The sequence below is a fragment of the Nicotiana tomentosiformis genome, chromosome 9 (assembly GCF_000390325.3).
Source record: "Nicotiana tomentosiformis chromosome 9, ASM39032v3, whole genome shotgun sequence".
NCBI lineage: Eukaryota > Viridiplantae > Streptophyta > Magnoliopsida > Solanales > Solanaceae > Nicotiana > Nicotiana tomentosiformis.
In genome coordinates this window covers 77,849,932-77,869,476 of record NC_090820.1, presented here as the reverse complement: position 1 = coordinate 77,869,476, position 19,545 = coordinate 77,849,932, and the positions used below count along the sequence as shown (strand labels likewise).

The window sequence follows — 19,545 nt, the reverse complement described above, 5'->3', positions numbered from 1 at the left end:
CATTAACCCTATTTATTCAAAGAACAAAGGTATAGCTGATGATGCTGCTCCACCTACGGTGAGCTCCAGCATCCCAAAGAGTCTTGTCACCGTCAAAGACTTTGAAGAGAAGTATCCTTCCGCTCACCCTCGTACGTAGGCAGTAAGCACATATCCTTCTTCCATCTATCCTTCCAGTATTCCTGCTGTGAAGGAAGACTGCCACTGTCAATATTTAGACATTATCACTCCCGACCCGGCAGATCGAATAACCTTACCCAGGAAGGGTTTTACGTATTTTTACATGTATCATTTCACTTTGGGACCATTCTCTTTGAGTGGAGAGTTTGACTCTATCATCATGGAGTTCTGCATCCGCTACTAGGTATGCTCGACACAGGTAAGTCCTTCTGTGTGGAGGACAATCACTTGTCTTCGGCGCCTGTGCTATGAGACGGGAGAAGAGCTAACCCTAGCTCGATTGATGAACCTCTATTCCTTAAAAATCTTCCGCGGCGGAATGATAAATTTCAGCAAGCGCGGCCACCATGCTCTGCTATCCAGTATGGATGATGACAACGACCGTGGGTGGATGGAAAGGATCGCTTCAGTCGCCCCCAGTGACATCATTCCGGCTACGCCTTCATCCTTTCCGAAATTATGGAACTGCACTTGTAAGTTCACCATTTGTCTTTTCTTCCATTAAAGATCATTTCATATCGTTATTGACCCTTCTTCTTTCGCTTATTTCAGGGACTCCGTGGGTTCCACCTAGGGTTGAAGACTTGGACCAGTGGGTCCAAAAAATTTTGGACATTACTACGGCGAGACCCATACGTGGAAAGAACTGGCCCTTAAATATGGGTGGAAGGCCAAAAATCATGGTAAGTCAAACTCATCTTGTTTTTACCTTTTCGTATAAGGAAGTTGTCAATTCTTGACAGGTAACTAATGGAATAGTCGAGGTGCACACAAAACGATTCAGATACCGTAATTATAAAATAAATAAGTAAATGAAGTCATCATGTATCTGGCTAATGGACTTAATATCAATTCCTGAGTAGATTAAACTATTAAAGTTTTCCTTAACTGAGGCTTCAGATGTTGCATCTATTTATCCGTAAAATGGTATAGTTGAATTTGTACGTGGTTTATAGACAAGTGAATTAATTTGATCCAAAAAATAATAGATGAATTAGACAAAAATATAAGACTTAGCCTTAAAACTGAAATAGACGACAGATATCTTGATTTCGGGCGCAGAGCTATCGGGAGCAATAAGAACAATACAAATAAGCAAGAAAGTAAAATGTTATTGAGCTTTTGATAGAATATGGTGTATGCTTGTCAGAAAATTTATGTCTATTACAATGATAAGATGACTCACTATTTATAGCTGCACTTAGGGAATAAGATCCTAGGATCAAGCTCCTCTTTAATGACAATTATGAGTGCCATTGAAGGATGTGTAACGGTGGACAGTGAATGTCATATTCTCTGTAATAGATCATGCACTTAATGTTGTAGAATATTCTCCACTGAATGCTACCGGATGCAGGCATTAATTTTGTTGTTATGAGTATCATTTTCTCCGATGGCAAGCGAAATTATTGCCTTCAGGTTTAGCTATCTTCTGCATTCGGTTCCACGTGTCGCTTTCTCGTGCGATCATTAAATATGAACATATTTTAACGATACAGCATCCACATTACATTCTGGCTTATCAATTATCCCCATAATCTGCTGCCATCCTCGTACATTATCTCACTGAAAATATGTATTCAGCTGAACGAAATCTATGACAGATAAATGGGGCAACCTAAACTGCTGCCCAGTTGCATCTGTGTGGATTTTAGAATCCACCGCTTAGATGTATAAACCAAGACATAATGGACAAAAGATAAAGAGAAAGCAGCAAAGAGTTCTTATACAGTAATGCGCCTCTGAGCTTGGAGAGTTACAGTGGTGTGTTAAAGCAGCCAATTCACGATACAGACTAAATAGGCTCAGCAATGTGTTTTACAACAAACAGAACTTATAATGAGAGAACTTAAGATATTCAAGTAATCAAAGTTGTAGTGTTGCCGCTGAAGAGGATTGATCCCCTCTATATAGTGGATTGACGTGTCCAACAGCCCGACTAAGATGGAAGGGGTGCGAGGAGTTGGATGCAGGCACGTCCTTGGAAGTCTGGGGAGTCTGTTTCGCATATTTCACACCATGAATATTGTGAGTTGATCTGGTCTATCTTGACGGGGTCAGAAAGCGTACCAAAGGCCTGGTGCATTTGTGATGGAATATCATGTCAACCAATATGGCTTGCTCGAACTGAACTTGGTGCCGGACACTGCTCGGCTCGGCCCATGATAGGATTTGGCCACTACAATCTGCAAACAAATAGTCATCCTAGAAAAAGAATTTCCTCCCTTACAAAGTTGTACAATTTTCTCACAGCTGAAACTCCTTCGCTGAGATCAGTAGAATGTGACTAATGAAGACCACTGCAACTTATGGTAGTTAAGAGTGTTAGACCAATATTTCACCAGAAAGCATGCATATTCACCAAACACTTCCTAAGAGGGCAAACTGTTAAATTTCTAAGAAGATCAACCGATTAATGCTTACGATATTAAGGATCTTCAGGCACCACAATATTATCTGTAAAGCTTCTTAGTGAAGACTATATCATTTCATTATATTGACCTAACTTCCAACTTTCCTCAATTCAGCTGAGAAGCGTCGTTGATGAAGTCAAGATGGTTTAGCCAATATTCTGATCAATGTACATAGGAGAGGAAAATCATATATCAACAACAGTGAGGCCAACATGTGAAGCATGAACACCAACTTTTCTCTGCTGCTTTAAGCTGTGATTCTGATTGCTTGTGTTGTGGCTGCTTTTCTGGTTGGAACTCTGGTTGAGATTGAGGTTTCTCTACTTTCTCAGTGGCACCTTTCAGCGAGTTGCTTTTCGCACCATCATTTACTAGTCTGGATTGAACAAAAAATTAATCAGATACAGTTCAAATGTATTTCATGCATGGTAATGACTCCTCGCAAACCATATATCACAAAAGATAACTACATCATCTCAAATACGAAACCTTAGCATAGATAGATAAAGAGAGAGGGAATGATAAACATGGAAAAAAGCGTTTATTCTCGATTAGCAGTGCAATAACATGATCAAGTCCAGATCCAAAAACGAATAGAAGGTTAAATCCATTTCTCCAAAGGTTTTAAAACTGTCCTTCAAAAGAAGTTTGGCGCTAATATAAAATTTCTCTAATTATTAAAGAACATTAGGAAGATCACTACATCAAAAATCCCCAAGGCATAAACAAAATGCTGAATCCAATCTGTCAGATGAAACGCTTTTAAAACATCAAAAGGCGACCCCTCTCTTTTCAAAAGGCAAACTTTTATATCTTATCAAATAATTGGGAGCAGAAAAACAACAATATTAGTCACATACTAAATACAACAATGCAATGCTTATTTCATAAGCTAAAAGGTTTTGTCTGAAATTCTGCTTCTTTGGTCCAGACTCATAAATGTTATGTTTGCAAAGATAGGAAAGATAATAATTACTTTTTTCTGATAGATAAATTCAGAATACAGGTAACGTCCTCGAAGGATAGTGACATCAATACATAGAATAGCATACCCTATGTATGAATCATGAAGTTTAAAAGTATGCTTTTAGACTGGCAGGAAAATCTTTGTGTTTGTCTTTAAAAAGGAATACACAAAATATATAAATGGATAATGTTAGACAGCAATTTGGTAACATGATGTCTCGTACAAATATGAGCACAAAACAAATATATAGTGCATGGTGCAACCTTGATGAGAGGAAAATTTATGCTATAGAGCATAAAGTTCAACAAGAGAATGAAATTATGAATTAGAAAAAATAAAATAGCAGAAAGTTCTATGTTTCTGGATGTCAATTACAACGTCTCTTTTACACAAAAAAGCAGTATGATGCTTTTACCTTTTATCCCAGCTGTTATTTTGACGAAAAAGGTGATGATTGTCATAATTGCCAAGTATCCTTATACTTTTGTAGGATATAAAATGTTAATGTTCTTTATGTGTTAAGAAAAAAGAAATTTTTTGTTTATGTTCCAATATTTATATGTAAAACACTGAAAGGAGAGCTTACACTGGGAAAGCAAAGGAACTACTGCTGTTTCCACTCGCCTCGGAGTGGCAAGGTGAAGAAGTACGAGCAGGTGAAGAAATACGAGTAGCCTCAGTTGGTGGAACAGCTCTGTCATCAGTCCTGTTGGAGGTGGTAGCAGCAGGCTCTTCAATGACACTACTTGTCTTTCCTTTGATATTATTATTCACAGGTTTTTCCTCTGATACCATTTTGGGGGTCTCGACATTCTTCTCTTGCATACCAGGACCTTCCGACGCTCTTGCACTTTTTCCATCCCTATCTCTGCTTACATCGATAAGAGGGGGAAGGGGGGAAGATAAGTTCTTACTGTCATTGGATTTAACTTCGGATGCATAATATGGAGAGTTTTTCCAGTCCTCAGGCTTGTTGAGTTCTTGAGATTTGGATAGCAAGTAAGAGTAATCTGTGGAGAAGCTGTTGGTTCCCATTTGAATACTAAACAATGACTCATTTGATGCAGTGCTCCATTCCGGGGTGGTAGGCTTGCTCGAAAAAATGGATTTAGGAATACGATTAGGATCATAACCTGGAGGATGATCCATAGTACTATGTGATGGAGGGGATTTCATTGGCTCAAGATTCTGAGGAAAAGCATCGGGGAATAATGGATTTCCTGTTTCAGCACGCGGAGAATTACTCATCATACTCCACTGTGGCGTCTGAGAAGAAACATCAGGAAACGATGAGGCTCCTGGACTAGGAGATAGGGAAGCATCTGGTTCGGATTTTGTATATAAATCTCCAAGAGACTCCTTTGGATGAGTACTTAGTTCTAGTGACGAATCAGATGATGAAGAAGCTGATAAGTGAGAATCAGGATGTTGCATTACAGGTTTATTGCTAGCATTCGCTTTCTCCATATTTTATTTTCCCTCTGATTAAACACAATTCTTCAATGCTATCGGCAACTCAAGCAAATCTTTCTCCTGCAGAACAAGGACGAATCAGCAAAGCATCTACTACTTGCTAGAAAAGTTGATAAAGATAGGGGGAAAATATAGATAGCCTAACATAGCTTGAGGCGTGTAGAACACTTCCTCGAAAGATTGATTGCCCCAGTTTATGGATAGCAGACAACGATCTCTGGGAATACAATGTCTCTCGTCTGGAAGTACCAACAACGTTCTTATTTATAGAACATAATTTCAAAAGGTTGAAACCTTTTCAGAACAGACGTCTTTTTATTATTATAAACTACAAAGGGCCAAATATATCCCTATACTTTTGAAAATAGTCTAAGAATACTCCTCGTTATACTATTGGGTTATCTATACCCTGCAGTCATACTTTGGGTTCAAATATACCCCTTATTTAAACGAAGTGACACGTGTCATCGTCATGTTGGTCAATTCTAAATATCTTCTAATTAATAAAAAATACCCATTAATCGTACCCGAAAAGCAATTCTTTTTTTGTAAAAACTGGAAAAAATTGAAATTATTTTTACTAAAAACTGATAAAAACGAAAATATTTTTTTTTTTCAGTTTTTACAAAAAAACTACTTTAGAAAAAATTGCAAAATATTTTCTAAAATAATGTTTTTGAAAAAACTGAAAAAAGAAAGCTGAAAATCAATTTTCTAAAGCAATTGTTTTTGTAAAAACTGAAATTGTTTTTACTAAAAACTGAAAAAAAAATGAGAATATCTTTTTTTTCCAGTATTTACAAAATAACTGCTTTAAAAAAATCTAAAAAATATTTTCTAAAATAATATTTTTGTAAAAACTGAAAAAAACTAAAAGGCATATTTCTAAAGTAGTGTTTTTGTAAAAACTGAAAAAACAAATATTTTCTTTTTTTTTTCCAGTTTTTAGTTAAAAATATTTCAGTTTTTTTTCAGTTTTTAATTGCTTTAGAAAATTACTTTTTAGTTTTTACAAAAATATTGTTTTAGAAAATATTTTTCAGTTTTTCTTAAAGAAGTTTTTTTGTAAAAACTGGAAAAACAAATATTTTCGCTTTTTTCAGTTTTTAGTAAAAATAGTTTTTTAGTTTTTTCTAGTTTTTACAAAAAAAAATTATTTTTCAGCTATGGATAATTGGTCTTTTTAATTAACGGACGATGACACGTGTCTGTCCGTTTAAATGAGGGACCCAAAGTATGATTGCAGGGGTATAAATAACCCAATAGTATAATGAGGGGTATTCTTAAACCATTTTCGAAAGTAGAAAGGTATATTTGACCTTTTGCCATATAAACTATCCAACACTACTTAAGTTATCAGATCATAGTAAGATGAATATGTTAAAAATACAGACAGAATTTCAGATATTATGAGCTCAGAAATACTCTTCCAGGAAAGAAGTTTGGAGTTAAGTAAGAATCAGGCATTATTCTTCAAAACCAACTACTAACTACATTTGCCAGTTCTCTTAGCCGGAGGCGTTTATTTTAGGCCCCGACTAAGATATCTAACTATGTGTAAAATTAAGACTATAAACCAATATTGTCGAGTTTAAGATGAATAACCACCGCAAGTTTAATGCCCTTGCTCTTAAAATCCATCTAGAGCTATTTTCCCAGTTTCATCATTTTTCTTTTTTGATAACTGTAGCATTTCTGGTACCCACCAAGGCTTCAATAGATGGGAAGAAATCACTCGTCTCTACTGAAATTTGAACATGGTCTCTCATGACCTTCATCCAATTCATTGACTGCTAGGCCACACCTTTCATACTATGCCACATGACATCACCAATTTGTTTCACCAAAATGGGAATTAGAAGGTGACTTCGAGGATTCTGGGGTGGATTGAAAGAAAAAACAATTAAAAAAAGGTTTAAATTTTCATGGTTCTCCGTTGTTCTTTCTAGATTCATAGAGCAACAATAAATCAATCAATCAGTCTTCTACGCATCAATGTCAAACTAGTTGTGATCGGCTATATGAATCATCAATCTCTATTCTTTCACCATATAACTCTAGCAACAAATTATTTTCAAACTCTGAATCTGCTAACCAAATGAACGTTAATAATCATAAATCTTTTAAAGTTATTATATCCAATATAAACCATCGATCTATATGTAAGCGATTAGAGCAATGTACAATCTTTGCGCGTAAGCTGGCCCGAACACAATTGTAATAACAAAAGGAGGTATAATTCTTCTTGTTCATTAGGCTCATATATAAAACAAATACTACTCACCTCCAAATCAAATGTGCGTAATATCATCCAATGCAATTTCACAGGCTCTGAATTTGGGCAAAATTCGTATTCAAATAGGCTTTACAAGAAAAATACGATTGCTCTAATTTTGAAATAAAAAGTGCCAAGAAAGCAATTGAAAGTATCTAAAATCTTTTAAGAAATTCATAGCACCTTCATTGGAATCTTGATAACTAGCTATTTCATGTTTGCAAGTAAATTACCAACATAGAAGTGGCATTTCTGCAGACAAAAAGCTAGAGATTGACAATCAAGAAATATTTAAATATGAAAGAAAAGTTTTATAATTTTAACAAAAGGATTAACAGAAATCAAAATGCAAAAACAAAAAAAAATTGGATTTAGGGTCGATAGGAAAAGAATTTTTTAGGGATTTCATTTTTTGGGTTAAATTTTGCATAAAAAAGGAAGGGCTAAGCTGCTATTTCGGTAATGTATGCTTTTATAAGTTATACCTAACCGATGGCGCCGTCCCTAGTTTTACTGTTAACATGCCACAGCTGATCCTAACGAGAGAAAAGATGTTGGGCGTCGTTTGATTCCCGTATTAATTATACAGAAATTATAATGTAGGAAATATTTATGAGGTCACATAATAATGTGACAATTTTTATTTGTTGAGTGAAAATATGAGAATGCTTACTTTAATAGCTTTTTTGTGTTTAGTAATTATTTTATTCACGTATTGCCAATAAATATATTTTTATTTTTCATTCTATCTCACGTAAAATAATATATGTATTCATGCATAACTCTATATCAACCAAATAATGCTAAGAAATAAATTTGGATAGTAGCTGCCAGCTGGTAGTGGTCATGATAAGCTAATAAGTACTGTTTTGCTCACTCCAACTCCACGGAATAATTCGATTTTTCCTTCACGGCGTCCTTAGGGTGATATCGTTTCTTTTTCTTTTGCCGCATTTCACTCAAAACGGTTGAAGAAATATAATGCATAGATAAATATCGTCCAAAATAGGTCATGAAAAGGATCTCGAAGACCTACCAGAGTAGGAAAGCCAGGATCTTTGAAAAGCTAGATTCCTATTCAAAGAGTGCATAACTGCATGCATGAGCTAACAACAACCCATCAATTGGAGGTTCAAAACGGTGGTGGTTGTGAGTGTTGAATAGCAGTGACGTTGGATGATGTGTTGTAATTGTATGTGTAGCTAATGGTGACAGTGGTTGAATGGTTAAAAGTAGTGATTGATGATGATAGTGTGACGACCCAGTATGTCATTTTGAGTACTAGCCTTTATTTTCATATTTTGAGACCTCTATTAGCTTCATTTGATGTTTCTTGATTTGCGTGTGTGGTCCGTGTCGTTTTTCAGAAAGTTGTTACGTAAAAATTTGAAGAAAAAATAATTTTAGGCATAAAATGGGACTTGAGTTGACCACAGTCAACATTTTTGGTAAACAACCTCGGATCAGTATTTTGACGATTCCGGTAGGTTCGTATGATTTTTTGGGCTTGTATGCACGTTTGGTTTGGGCCTGGGCTGACCCGTGTATTTCGATGCGTTATGTGAAATATTATGAAAATGAGTTTTCAAGTTGAAAATCAAGAGTTTTGATGATCGATTCTTGTTATTTGATGTTATTTTGATGAATTGAGGTAGCGAGCAAATTTATAGAATGATAATACACTTGTGTGCATGTTCGGTTTAGAGACTAAGGGGCTCGGGTGAGTTTCGATTGCATTGCAGAATGATTTAGAACTGCTGGTGTCGAGCAGTTGCTGGTATTTGATTGCAGGTCTCGCAATTGGGAGGACCTGTTCGCAATTGCGAGTCCCGCTTTTGCAAAGTTAGACTCGCAAATGCGATTATTGGTTGGGCGAGGTGCTCTTCCCAAATGAGAAAAACAGGTCGCAAATGCGACCCTAAGTTTCCGCTTTTGCGACAATTATGTCGCTTTTGCGATTCAGGTCATGGACTGGAGGTCTTTGCAATTGCGACGGGGGAGGGGGTAGGGGCATTTTCGATGGGTTAATGATAGAATCAAAGACAAGGATAGAGTTAGGTCGTTATCAGTTAGTAGTTCGCATATGCGAACATTTAGTCGCATTTGCTACATCTCATGCAGTGACAGTAATCGCAAATGCGATCAGAGTCTCGCATTTGCGGACGTCGCATTTGCGAACAAAACTTGAGAGGTAATTTTCTTGGGAGCTTTTCTTCCTAAAATCATTGTAAGCAACTCTAATCTATTTTCTATCAAATTTTCGTTACTTTTCATGAGTTTTTAACATCAAATCTAGGATTTTCATGGTAGAAATTAAGGGTTTTGGGTAGAAATTAAGGATTATATAAAATTGAGATTTAGACCTTATATTGAGGTTAGACTTCGAAACAAATCACATAACCGGGCTCGAGAGTGAATGGGTAATCGAATTTTGGTCCGGATCTCAAATTTTGACCAAGCAAGCCCGGGGTTGACTTTTGTTGACGTTTTAAATTTCATCAAATGATTGAACCTTTTTTTATTAGTGGGTAATTTCTAAAGCTTATTTTGAATTGGTTGAAAGATATTTGGATAGATTTGGTTGGTTTGGAGGCTTGTTCGAAAGGAAAAGCCGTGGTTGATTGAGTTGGTTACGCAAAGAGGTATGTGACGTGTATAACTTTGACTTGAGAGAATTATGACTTGTTGGTCTATTTATTATGTGAATTTTGTGGAAAACTAGCGTATATGCATGGTGACTAGTGTATGTACGTTGTCACGGGTTAAAGCATGCGGGTTGGCCTATTTGCTTTCATGTCTTCATTTATTCCATGTTATCTCTTATTGCATGCTTTGACGGCTACATGTTCTTACTTGTTATACATTGACTTTCTTGTTATCTGTCATTTAGCTATTATCTGTTTCGATTCGATCATTTCTCACTCAATATCTGCTTACCTGCTACATGCTCCTACTTGCATTAATTGTATATTTGCATTGTTTAATATTTTTACTTACTTTTATTGTCCTTATATTATTTGATTCACTTTATTATGTTATTCTGATTATGTGATCCATATTAATGAATTGTCAAGGTTGCGGATTACGAGGTATGGGTTATTCTCCGTTTGTATTGGTAGTTCCTTACTTTTCTGCATATTTCATTTCCCTATTGTGTTGAGCTTATGTAATTAGTTGTGTTGAGTTATTTATGTTAATGAGTTTATATTGGGAATGTGTAACGCGCCGCAATAATTCGTGATGTGATATTATGATCGGATTGCACGCCACAACAGATAATGATATGATATAATATTGGGATCGGGTTGCACGCCGCAACAGTTATTGTGTTAAGTGTTGGGATCGGGTTGCGTGCCACAACTGAGTATGATGTGTTGTAGTTTTTTGTTGTTGTAAAGTTTTATCTCGGTACTGTGATATGAGATTTGAGATTATGTTATTTTAGGGCCCACTGGTAGTTGACCTTCGGGTCCGTTTTTATGAGTTTACTACTTTAGTTATATTTTTGTATTATGTTATCATTATTCGTATATGTTTATTGTGAGTGTTTTGCCATAGCCTCGTCATTAATTCGTCGAGGTTAGGCTCGGTTCTTACAGAGTATATGGGGTCGGTTGTACTCATGCTATACTTTTGCACTTTTTGTGTAGATTCCGGTGTTGGTCCCAGCGACACGTAGAGAAGTTATGCAAGGATTCGACTGCTATAGGAGACTTGAGGTAGAGTTGTCCGGCGTTCGCAGTCCCTTAAATCCTATTCTATTATGTCTTTACTATTTATTTTGTTTCAAAGATTTGTACTTCGTTCAGACCATACTTTGTAGTACTCTAGTTGCTCATGTACTAGTGACATAAGATTTCTAAGATTAGTCTAGGCCGTGTTATTTATGAATTTATCTTATGTAATTCAGTTTTGCCAATCGTTAATTATTATTGTTACTCGATTTTAAATTATTTAAGTGGTTAACTGATTAGCTAATATTGGCTTGCTGAGCCAGTAGATGTTAGGCGTCATCACGGTGCCATGGTTGAGATTTCGGGTCGTGATAAGTTGGTATCAGAGCACTAGGTTGCCTAGATCTCACAAGTCATGATCAAGCTTAGTATAGTGTGGAGAATCGGTATGGAGACGTATGTGTCGCGCCCCCATTTTCTCGCGAAAGCAGGCCTCGACGTGCGACAACTCTTTTGAGTGGGAGGTAAAGCGTTAAAGGAGTCTCCACCTAATAATTTTTAAGGTGCGTTAGGGCACCTATCATGCAAATAACTCTGTTTGACTAGTCAACACCACCAAAGATTGGGTAAGGGCTCAAATTACCTCAAAGAGAAGGTGTTAGGTACTCTTCGAGGTCCACAACTGTGGGTTCCGGCCGAACTTAAGACTATGTGGATTATAATTAGGCAAGATAAACAAAGAGAGTATGGGTGAAATGAATTTATTAACACAATGAGAAGTAAGGATTACAAGGATATAACTACTAACCTATATTAGATGATTAAACGAATAAATAAGAGAAGGGGGGTCCTAAGTTTTTTAGCTTAAAGGATCACCCCGTGCAATATAAATAATACTTCGCAACTCCCTTGAGGTAGGGAGTTACTCATATTATTCAGCGGGCATAAACTATCATCTCCTACTACTCGATTACTATGTTAAAGTTGTTTACCTAAGCGCTTTAATTCAATTCTAAGTCGTGCCCTATGCGTGCACTACCCGTCCCATACCTATGGTCCAGGAAGCATTGGACCTCTATTTATGGTGGTTCTAGACTTAACTTAGGCTGTTCAAAATGATAAAACTATGCGACATACAAAACAAATTGGACTTCAAATGAGAGCAGTTAAAGGCTCAAGTTACCCTCCCACTTAGACAACAAATGCACATAAAATAGGTTCTCACATTGAGCATTGGACAGTTTCAGAACTAAAGCCAATTAGAAATCATTAAGTTGTCGACATGGTTTCTATGTGACCTTGGATTCAAACGTGCATATATGACATTACTGCTTCTAGTGGCTTAGACGAGGAAGCAGTAAACCATTTGCTGTTAACGCTGGTTTTAGATACCAGTTTTAGAAAGGTGACATTGTCCTACATACATGATATCTAATAGTGGCATAGTTAAGCAAATGAAAATAGTTTTGGGAACCCAGCCTTGACAAGGGGATAAACAATATTAAGCGAATGACAGTACCCTATAGGCAGGATCTCTAACAATTGACAATCGAACCTTGATTTTATAACACTTTACCTCTATGAGCAGGTTATCTAGGCGGATCAATAACAATAACAATAGCTAATTTATTAGTCAAGGTCCTATAGGCATGATTTCTAGGTAAAAATAGAACATAAGCTAGTGAGATCCTATAGGCAGAGTATCTAATAAATATGCTATAATCATACAAATCGAAAGAAAGTTTACTGGCATTTATTTCCTGTATGTTGTCTAGTATCACATAGCAGTAGAATAAATAGAGGGTTTACATCCGTGCTTTGATGGTAGACAAGTTATGTGAATGTGTGAGTTTCCTAAAGGCATGATTTCTGCCAGTGGAAATAAAATGCATATACAACAAGTCGGATAACAAGTAAATCACATGAATCCTATGGGCATGTTTTCTACCCTTGCATGCAAATATCAGAGTATACCCGTTTTTCAGTTTCACTATCACCCCAATTGTTCATTACAGAGTTATTACAGACCCAATGATAAACGTAATTATAAAATATTATACAAGCAATGACAGTAGGCCACAGCGGGCCCAAAAGGAAATACCCAGCATTGCCCGGGCCTTCAACAACTCTTATATAGCATACCCAGATTCCCAACAGGGAACTATATTCATCAGCACAACCCATAAGCCATAGGAGAACTCAAGCCAAACCAAACAGCCATAGATTGACCAATATTACCCAGACATTGAATCACCTAAACCAACCAGTTTACATATTCAATAGATAGTAGGAAGAAAGAGCTGAGTGTCAGAGATAGCTCAAGTCTCAGTAGTAAAGAGAGTGGCTAAAAAAAACCCCAAATCCTAGTGTGTCAAAGTTCACAAGGGTCTCAAATGGACCCCGAGCAGTGCTCACACTAGGGAGGTCAGTAGTAAGAGTTTTGATGGCCTTGGCTTTCAGTCGGCCAAGAATGATAGGTTAAGAATAGTACAGGTAACAAATGAGAGGGAGTGGACAGTGGTGAAGGGACAGAAGTTGAGGAAATACACTTATAGTTTAGAAAGCAGACATAGCCAAGTTGAGAACACAGAACAGTTAATCAAAAATGTCAACAAGATTTAGAAGCAGGTGCAACACTTAGCAAAAATAACATATTGGCAGAAAGCATATTGGGAGTTGGAGGAGAATCAAGTTCCCTGAGATTACAAGATCAACCAGATTATCATACTAAGGTGCATATTACCAAACGAGTATAAGTAAAGCACTAACTTAAAGGGTTTAAAGCCTAGGGGCCCAAATCATGCTGAATATCCATCACAACACCAGAAAGCAAACATGCCAATTTATCACTAAGACAAACAGTCTCAAACATTTCAAGGAAACACGAATTAAGATAGCCATTCTAAAGGTCCCAAATAATTGCTAAGGATATAGAATCAAGCAAAACAAATACATGTTGAGTGACACAATAGCAGGGGAGCAAGTCATAGTTAATAACACATTATAGATGTGAGGCAGCCATTGCAGGAATTCAAAGTAGAGTAGGAAAGAAAATTCATGTCAAACAGTAATGTAGACATTTAGGTACCAATACATTAGGCTAAATGAACTTAAGAGGGTCTAAATTATTCAAGGGAAGCATATTCAAATAACATCTCATAAAAACTGGAGATTTTAAGTAAAAGGCCAAATACTAAGGAGGTTCAAATCAGAATACGAGTGCAATGCTAGTACAGTTACACATAGAGACGGTCTAAGAGCATATTTAGGTCATGAAATTCAGAGGCGTGAATATGCATGGCATGAACACAGAAGAATGAAACCATAAAGCCAAGAGACTTACCAGTTATCAGTTGAATAAACCAACAATAAGAAAGAACAAATTCCACAGTGCTCTGGATATCAATAGAGAGCAAGAACCTAGATTCTTAGTGCATCAGAGTTCCCAAGGGCTTCAAATGAACCCTAGGCAGTGCTCGCACCAAGAAAAGTTGAAAATTAAATCTCGGTGGCCTTGTCTTTCAGCCGGCCAAGAATCAGAGTATAGAACAAAAGAATAAGAGAACAATAGAGTAATAACTTCGATTTTTAGTGAATCCGAGTGATTTAAAGTCTGTTTCAAAGGGGAAAGGGGGGGGGGGATATATAGTAGTAGGAATAAAGCAAACAAACAAGGAAAATAATCAATCAAACATAAATATGAAAAGAAAGTACCACATGCTATCAGTAATAGAATGGGTAAAAGGAAAAGTATAAAATTCCGAACCCTAATTCGACATAAATCAAGGAATCGACCAAAGGTTTTGGTGAATCGGCTTCATATCGCCTTGCCATGAATGTATATAGACGGAATACCGTCTAGATATTGAAGATTGAAGATAGTTTTAACATGATTCAGGCCCGGTACTTGCTAAAAATAGGCAAGTACTAAGTGATACCAAAAATCATGTAAGTAACACGGAGATGGAGCATATATGGAAGGCATATTGTGGATAGATTCCATATTAGAACTGGAGTTGGGAGATTTAGAAGAGGAGACTGCTAGGGTTTTAGAGGAGAAGAGAGAACAGATGGAGGGAAACAGGGCAATGGTCTTTAAGGAAATGGGGATTAGGATTAGAGGGTTGGGTAACTAAAAGGGGTTAGTTTATTAGGGGTCGTTGATCATTTAAGATCAACGACCAAGATCGGATAGGGAACGGGCGGGTCAAGTGAACGGGTCTCTGACCGGGTTAAATTAGAGGGTTATTTGATTGGCCTGCTGAGGTGAATGGGCTGAGTGTTTGGGCCACAATTGGTCTGAAAATTAGCATAAAACTTGTGCCAGTTTTTAATAGGATATTAAAGGGAAATAATTTAATAAAATAATTAAATAAATATATTAAAAAATATTATTTATGCAAATTAATACTTTAAAATAATAGTAAAAAATTATTAAAAATGTAAAATATTATTTTGACCTTGAATAAAATGACAAATGCAATAAAAATGCAAATATAGGCTATTATTGCAAAATTATGCAAATAGCTAAAAAATACTATTGTAATTATATAAAATGAAGTAAAAGTATTTGAAACATGTAATATAGGTGCAAATAATAATTTTAGATAATTAATTCATCATAAAAATAATTTGAAGGAGTAATTAATAAATATTTAAGTAATTTAAATGCAAGAAAATCGATTCTAAAGTTCTAAAAATTATGAAACATTATAGAAAATTCTTGTATAGATTTTGTAAACCAAATAATGATGTTTATATATATTATTTGAGAAACTATGAGGGCAAAATTGGGTGTCAACAGTATGCACTTATCTTCTAAGGGCTATAAGGTTTTAGGAAAATTTCACTTCTTTCGTTCTCTATCGTGCGACTTTATTCTATCATTGATGTTTGAACAATTCTATTCTTGTTCTCTCGCAGATGGTGAGGACACGCACAACATCCACAGCCGGGCAGGAGCCGGAGCCCAGATTGCATCCACTACTAGGGGTAGGATTCGAGGCCGAGGTAGGAGCCGAGGTAGAGGTAGAGCTCAGCCTAGAGCACGCGTAACAACACTTATTGCAGAGCCTCAGATTGAGCAAGAGGAGGAGATCCCTGATTAGACTGCATCAGCTGGACCAGCTCAGGTCCTGGAGTGTTTCAAAGCCACTCCCGTACTTCAAGACGCTCTAGTGCGCCTGGTTAGCCTTATCGAGAGTGTGGCCTAGGCCAGAGTATTTCCTATGGTACCAGTTGTCTCTCAAGATGGGGGAGGAGCCTAGAATCCCGCTACTCACACTCCGGAGAAGATGGCTCCCAAATATTAGACTTTGACGGTTCCAGTAGTTGGAGTGGTTCAGTCCGTTATTGCTACACAACCCGGGGAGAGACCCGCTATGTTGTTAGAGAGGTTGAAGAGGTTGGATAATTTTTCCAAGCTCTTTCCTATTCATTTTGGTGGCACACCTTCTGAGGATCCACAGGATTACTTGGACCATTTCCACGAGGTATTATGCAACATAGGTATTTTGGAGTCCAATGGAGTCGACTTCGCGAGTGTTTCAGATGACCTATTCTGCCAAGAGATGGTGGTAGGACTATATTCGAGGAAGACCAGCAGGTTCCCCTCCACTAACTTGGGATCAGTTCGCACAACTATTCTTGGGAATAACATAGACTAGATTTGTGGACCAATCTCTCGATGCATCTATCTTGATCCTTACTGAGAGGGAGAGGATGAGGAGATTCATATATGGTTTTACTTTCAGTATCATGTTGCAGATGACCAGAGAGACTGAGGATGATATTTCTTTCAACCGGGTTATAGAGATTTCTAGACGGATCGAGAGGGTTCGTGGTCATGGAAGAGAGGCATCATATGAGAAGAGGCCTCGTCATTTTGGTGATTTTTGTAGTGCCCCATCTGGAGGCAGGGTTTATTTGGCGTAGGCCATCCTCACAGGCTGATTCGATTAGCGCTTCAGGTAGCACACAACTCTTTGCGCAGTCGTGGTTTTTATGGGTCTCGTCCTAAGCATCCAGTATTCAGCACACCTTCAGCTCCTATTAGCACACTACCACTATAGAGTTACTACGGTGGTCATTCGGGTTATCAGGAATCATCTCAGACTCAGCAGTTAGGTCAGTCGCGGGGTTGCTTTGAGTGCGCCGATGCAAGTCATATCATAAGGTACTGTCCTAGATTGAGGAGCGGCATACCACAACAGTGTACTCATACTATGATTCTGTCATCGGGTTCTCCACCACTCGCTCAGGCAGCTAGAGGCGGGGGTCAGGCAGATCGGGATGACGGTCAAACAGTTAGAGGTTGAGGGCATCCAGTTAGAGGCCGTGGAGAGGCGGAGGTAATAGTGGTGGGGCTTTTTCCCATTTCTATGCATTCCCAGCTTAACCTGAGGCAGAGTCGTCGGATACGGTCATCACATATGTTATTCCAGTTTGCCATAGAGATGCATCAGTTCTATTTGATCCGAGTTTCACTTATTCATATGTGTCATCCTATTTTGCTTCATATCTGGATATGTCTCGTGATTCTTTGAGAGCTCATGTTTATGTGTCTACACATGTTGGGGATTCTATTATGTTAGAACGGGTATATCGTGTTTGTTTGGTCACTATCATGAGCTATGATACTAGGGTAGACATTATACTTCTTGATATGATGGATTTTGACGTAATCTTAGGCATGGATTGGTTGTCACCTTATCACACTATTTTGGATTGTCACGCCAAGATTGTGATATTAGCCATGTCTAAGATGCCTCGATTGGAGTGGAGAGGGACTCCTGCCATTCTACTATCAAGGTTCTTTCTTATGTGAAGGCTCGACATACGGTTGAGAAAGGGAGTCTGACATATTTGGCTTATATCCATGATCCTAGTGCGGAGGTACCTTCCAAGGATTCAATACTAGTTGTGCGCGAGTTCGTAGAGGTGTTTCTTGCAAATTTTCTGGGGATGCCACCCGTATGAGATATCGATTTCTGCATTGACTTTGTTCCGGACACTCAGCCCATTTCTACGTCACCATAACGTATGCCCCTAGTTGAGTTGAAGGAAATGAAGGAGCAGTTACCGGATTTGCTTGATAACAGATTCATTAGACCTAATGTCTCACTTTGGGGTGCACCGGTGTTGTTTGTGAAGAAGAAGGGTGGAACGATGAGAACGTGTATAGATTATCGACAGTTGAACAAGGTCACTATCAAGAACTAGTATCCATTTCCGAGGATTGATGACTTATTTGATCAGATTCAGGGTGACAAGATATTTTCCAAGATTGATTTGAGATCTAGCTACCATTAGTTGAAGATTAGGGCATCGAATGTCCCTAAGATAGCTTTTCGGACTCGGGATGGTCACTATGAGTTCTTAGTGATGTTATTTGTCTTGACTAATGCCTCAGAAACCTTTATGTATTTGATGAACTAGGTGTTCAACCCCTATTTGGATTTTTTTATGATCTTTGTTGATGATATTTTGGTTTACTCCCACAGTCGAGAGGAGCATGAGCAGGACTTGTGGATCATACTTCAGACTCTGAGGGATCATTGTTTATATGCCAAATTTCCAAAGTGTTAGTTCTGGTTGGACTGGGTTGCCCTTTTTGGGCTATGTTGTATCTTTCGAGGGCATTTATGTGGATCCTAAGAAGATTAAGGCAATTCAGAACTGGCCTAGACCCACTTCAACTACAAATATTCGGAGCTTCTTGGGTTTGGCGGGTTATTATCGTCGGTTTGTGGAGGGGTTCTCATCTATCTTAGCCTCATTCACCATGTTGACCCAAAAGGGTGCTCTTTTCAGATTGTTAGACGAGTGTGAGTTGAGATTTCCAAAGCTCAAGACTGCATTGACTACAACTCCAGTGTTGGTGTTTCCTACAAGTTCGGAATCTTACCCCATGTATTGTGATGCATTGCGTACTAGGCTTGATGCGGTATTGATGCAGGACGGTAGGATGATTGCCTACGCGTCTCGACAGTTGAAGGTTCATGAGAAGAATTAACTTATGCATGACTTAGAGTTGACAACCATTGTTCATGCACTGAAGATTTGGAGGCACTATCTATACGGTGTTCCCTGTGAGATCTATACTGACCATCAGAGTCTTCAGCACCTGTTCAAGCAGAAAGACTTTAATTTGCAGCAACGGAGATATTTAGAGTTATTGAAAGACTATGATATCACCATATTATATCATTTGGGGAAGACCAATATAGTGTCTGAAGCACTGAGTAGGAAGGCTGAGAGCATGGGTGGGTAGTTTGGCATATTTACCAGTAGTGGAGATGCCACTAGCAATGGATGTTTAGGCCTTGGCCAATCGATCTCTGAGATTGGATGTTTCGGAGCCTAGCCAGTTTCTTTCTTGTGTTGTGGTATAATTATCGTTGTTGGAGCGTATCAAGGCTCGCCAGTTTGATGATCCTCACTTGTTGGTATTGAAGGATACGGTGTAGTGGGAAGGTGCTAGGGAGGTTGTGTTCCAAATGTTGATGGGTTGAGAGAGTTAATCCTTGAGGAGGCTCATAGTTCACGCTATTCTATTCACTC

General features: G+C 37.8%; 1 protein-coding gene across 2 annotated transcripts; it reads right to left on the bottom strand.

Moving 5' to 3' along the window:
* Positions 1–1,880: 1,880 nt before the first annotated feature.
* Positions 1,881–7,677, bottom strand: LOC104120597 (uncharacterized). Of its 2 annotated transcripts, XR_691693.4 has the most exons (4): positions 7,319–7,677; positions 4,148–5,094; positions 2,251–2,970; positions 1,881–2,178 (listed from the first exon to the last, which is right to left on the bottom strand). XR_691693.4 is itself a non-coding variant. In XM_009632393.4 (3 exons), the coding sequence occupies exons 2-3, from the start codon at positions 5,026–5,028 to the stop codon at positions 2,787–2,789; spliced, it is 1,065 nt and encodes a 354-aa protein (XP_009630688.1). In that variant the 5' UTR covers positions 5,029–5,094; positions 7,319–7,677; the 3' UTR covers positions 1,881–2,786. The 2 variants fall into 2 exon arrangements, 1 of the variants encoding a protein (XP_009630688.1); XM_009632393.4 differs by having other exon boundaries at positions 1,881–2,970.
* Between the last annotated feature and the right edge of the window lie 11,868 nt (positions 7,678–19,545).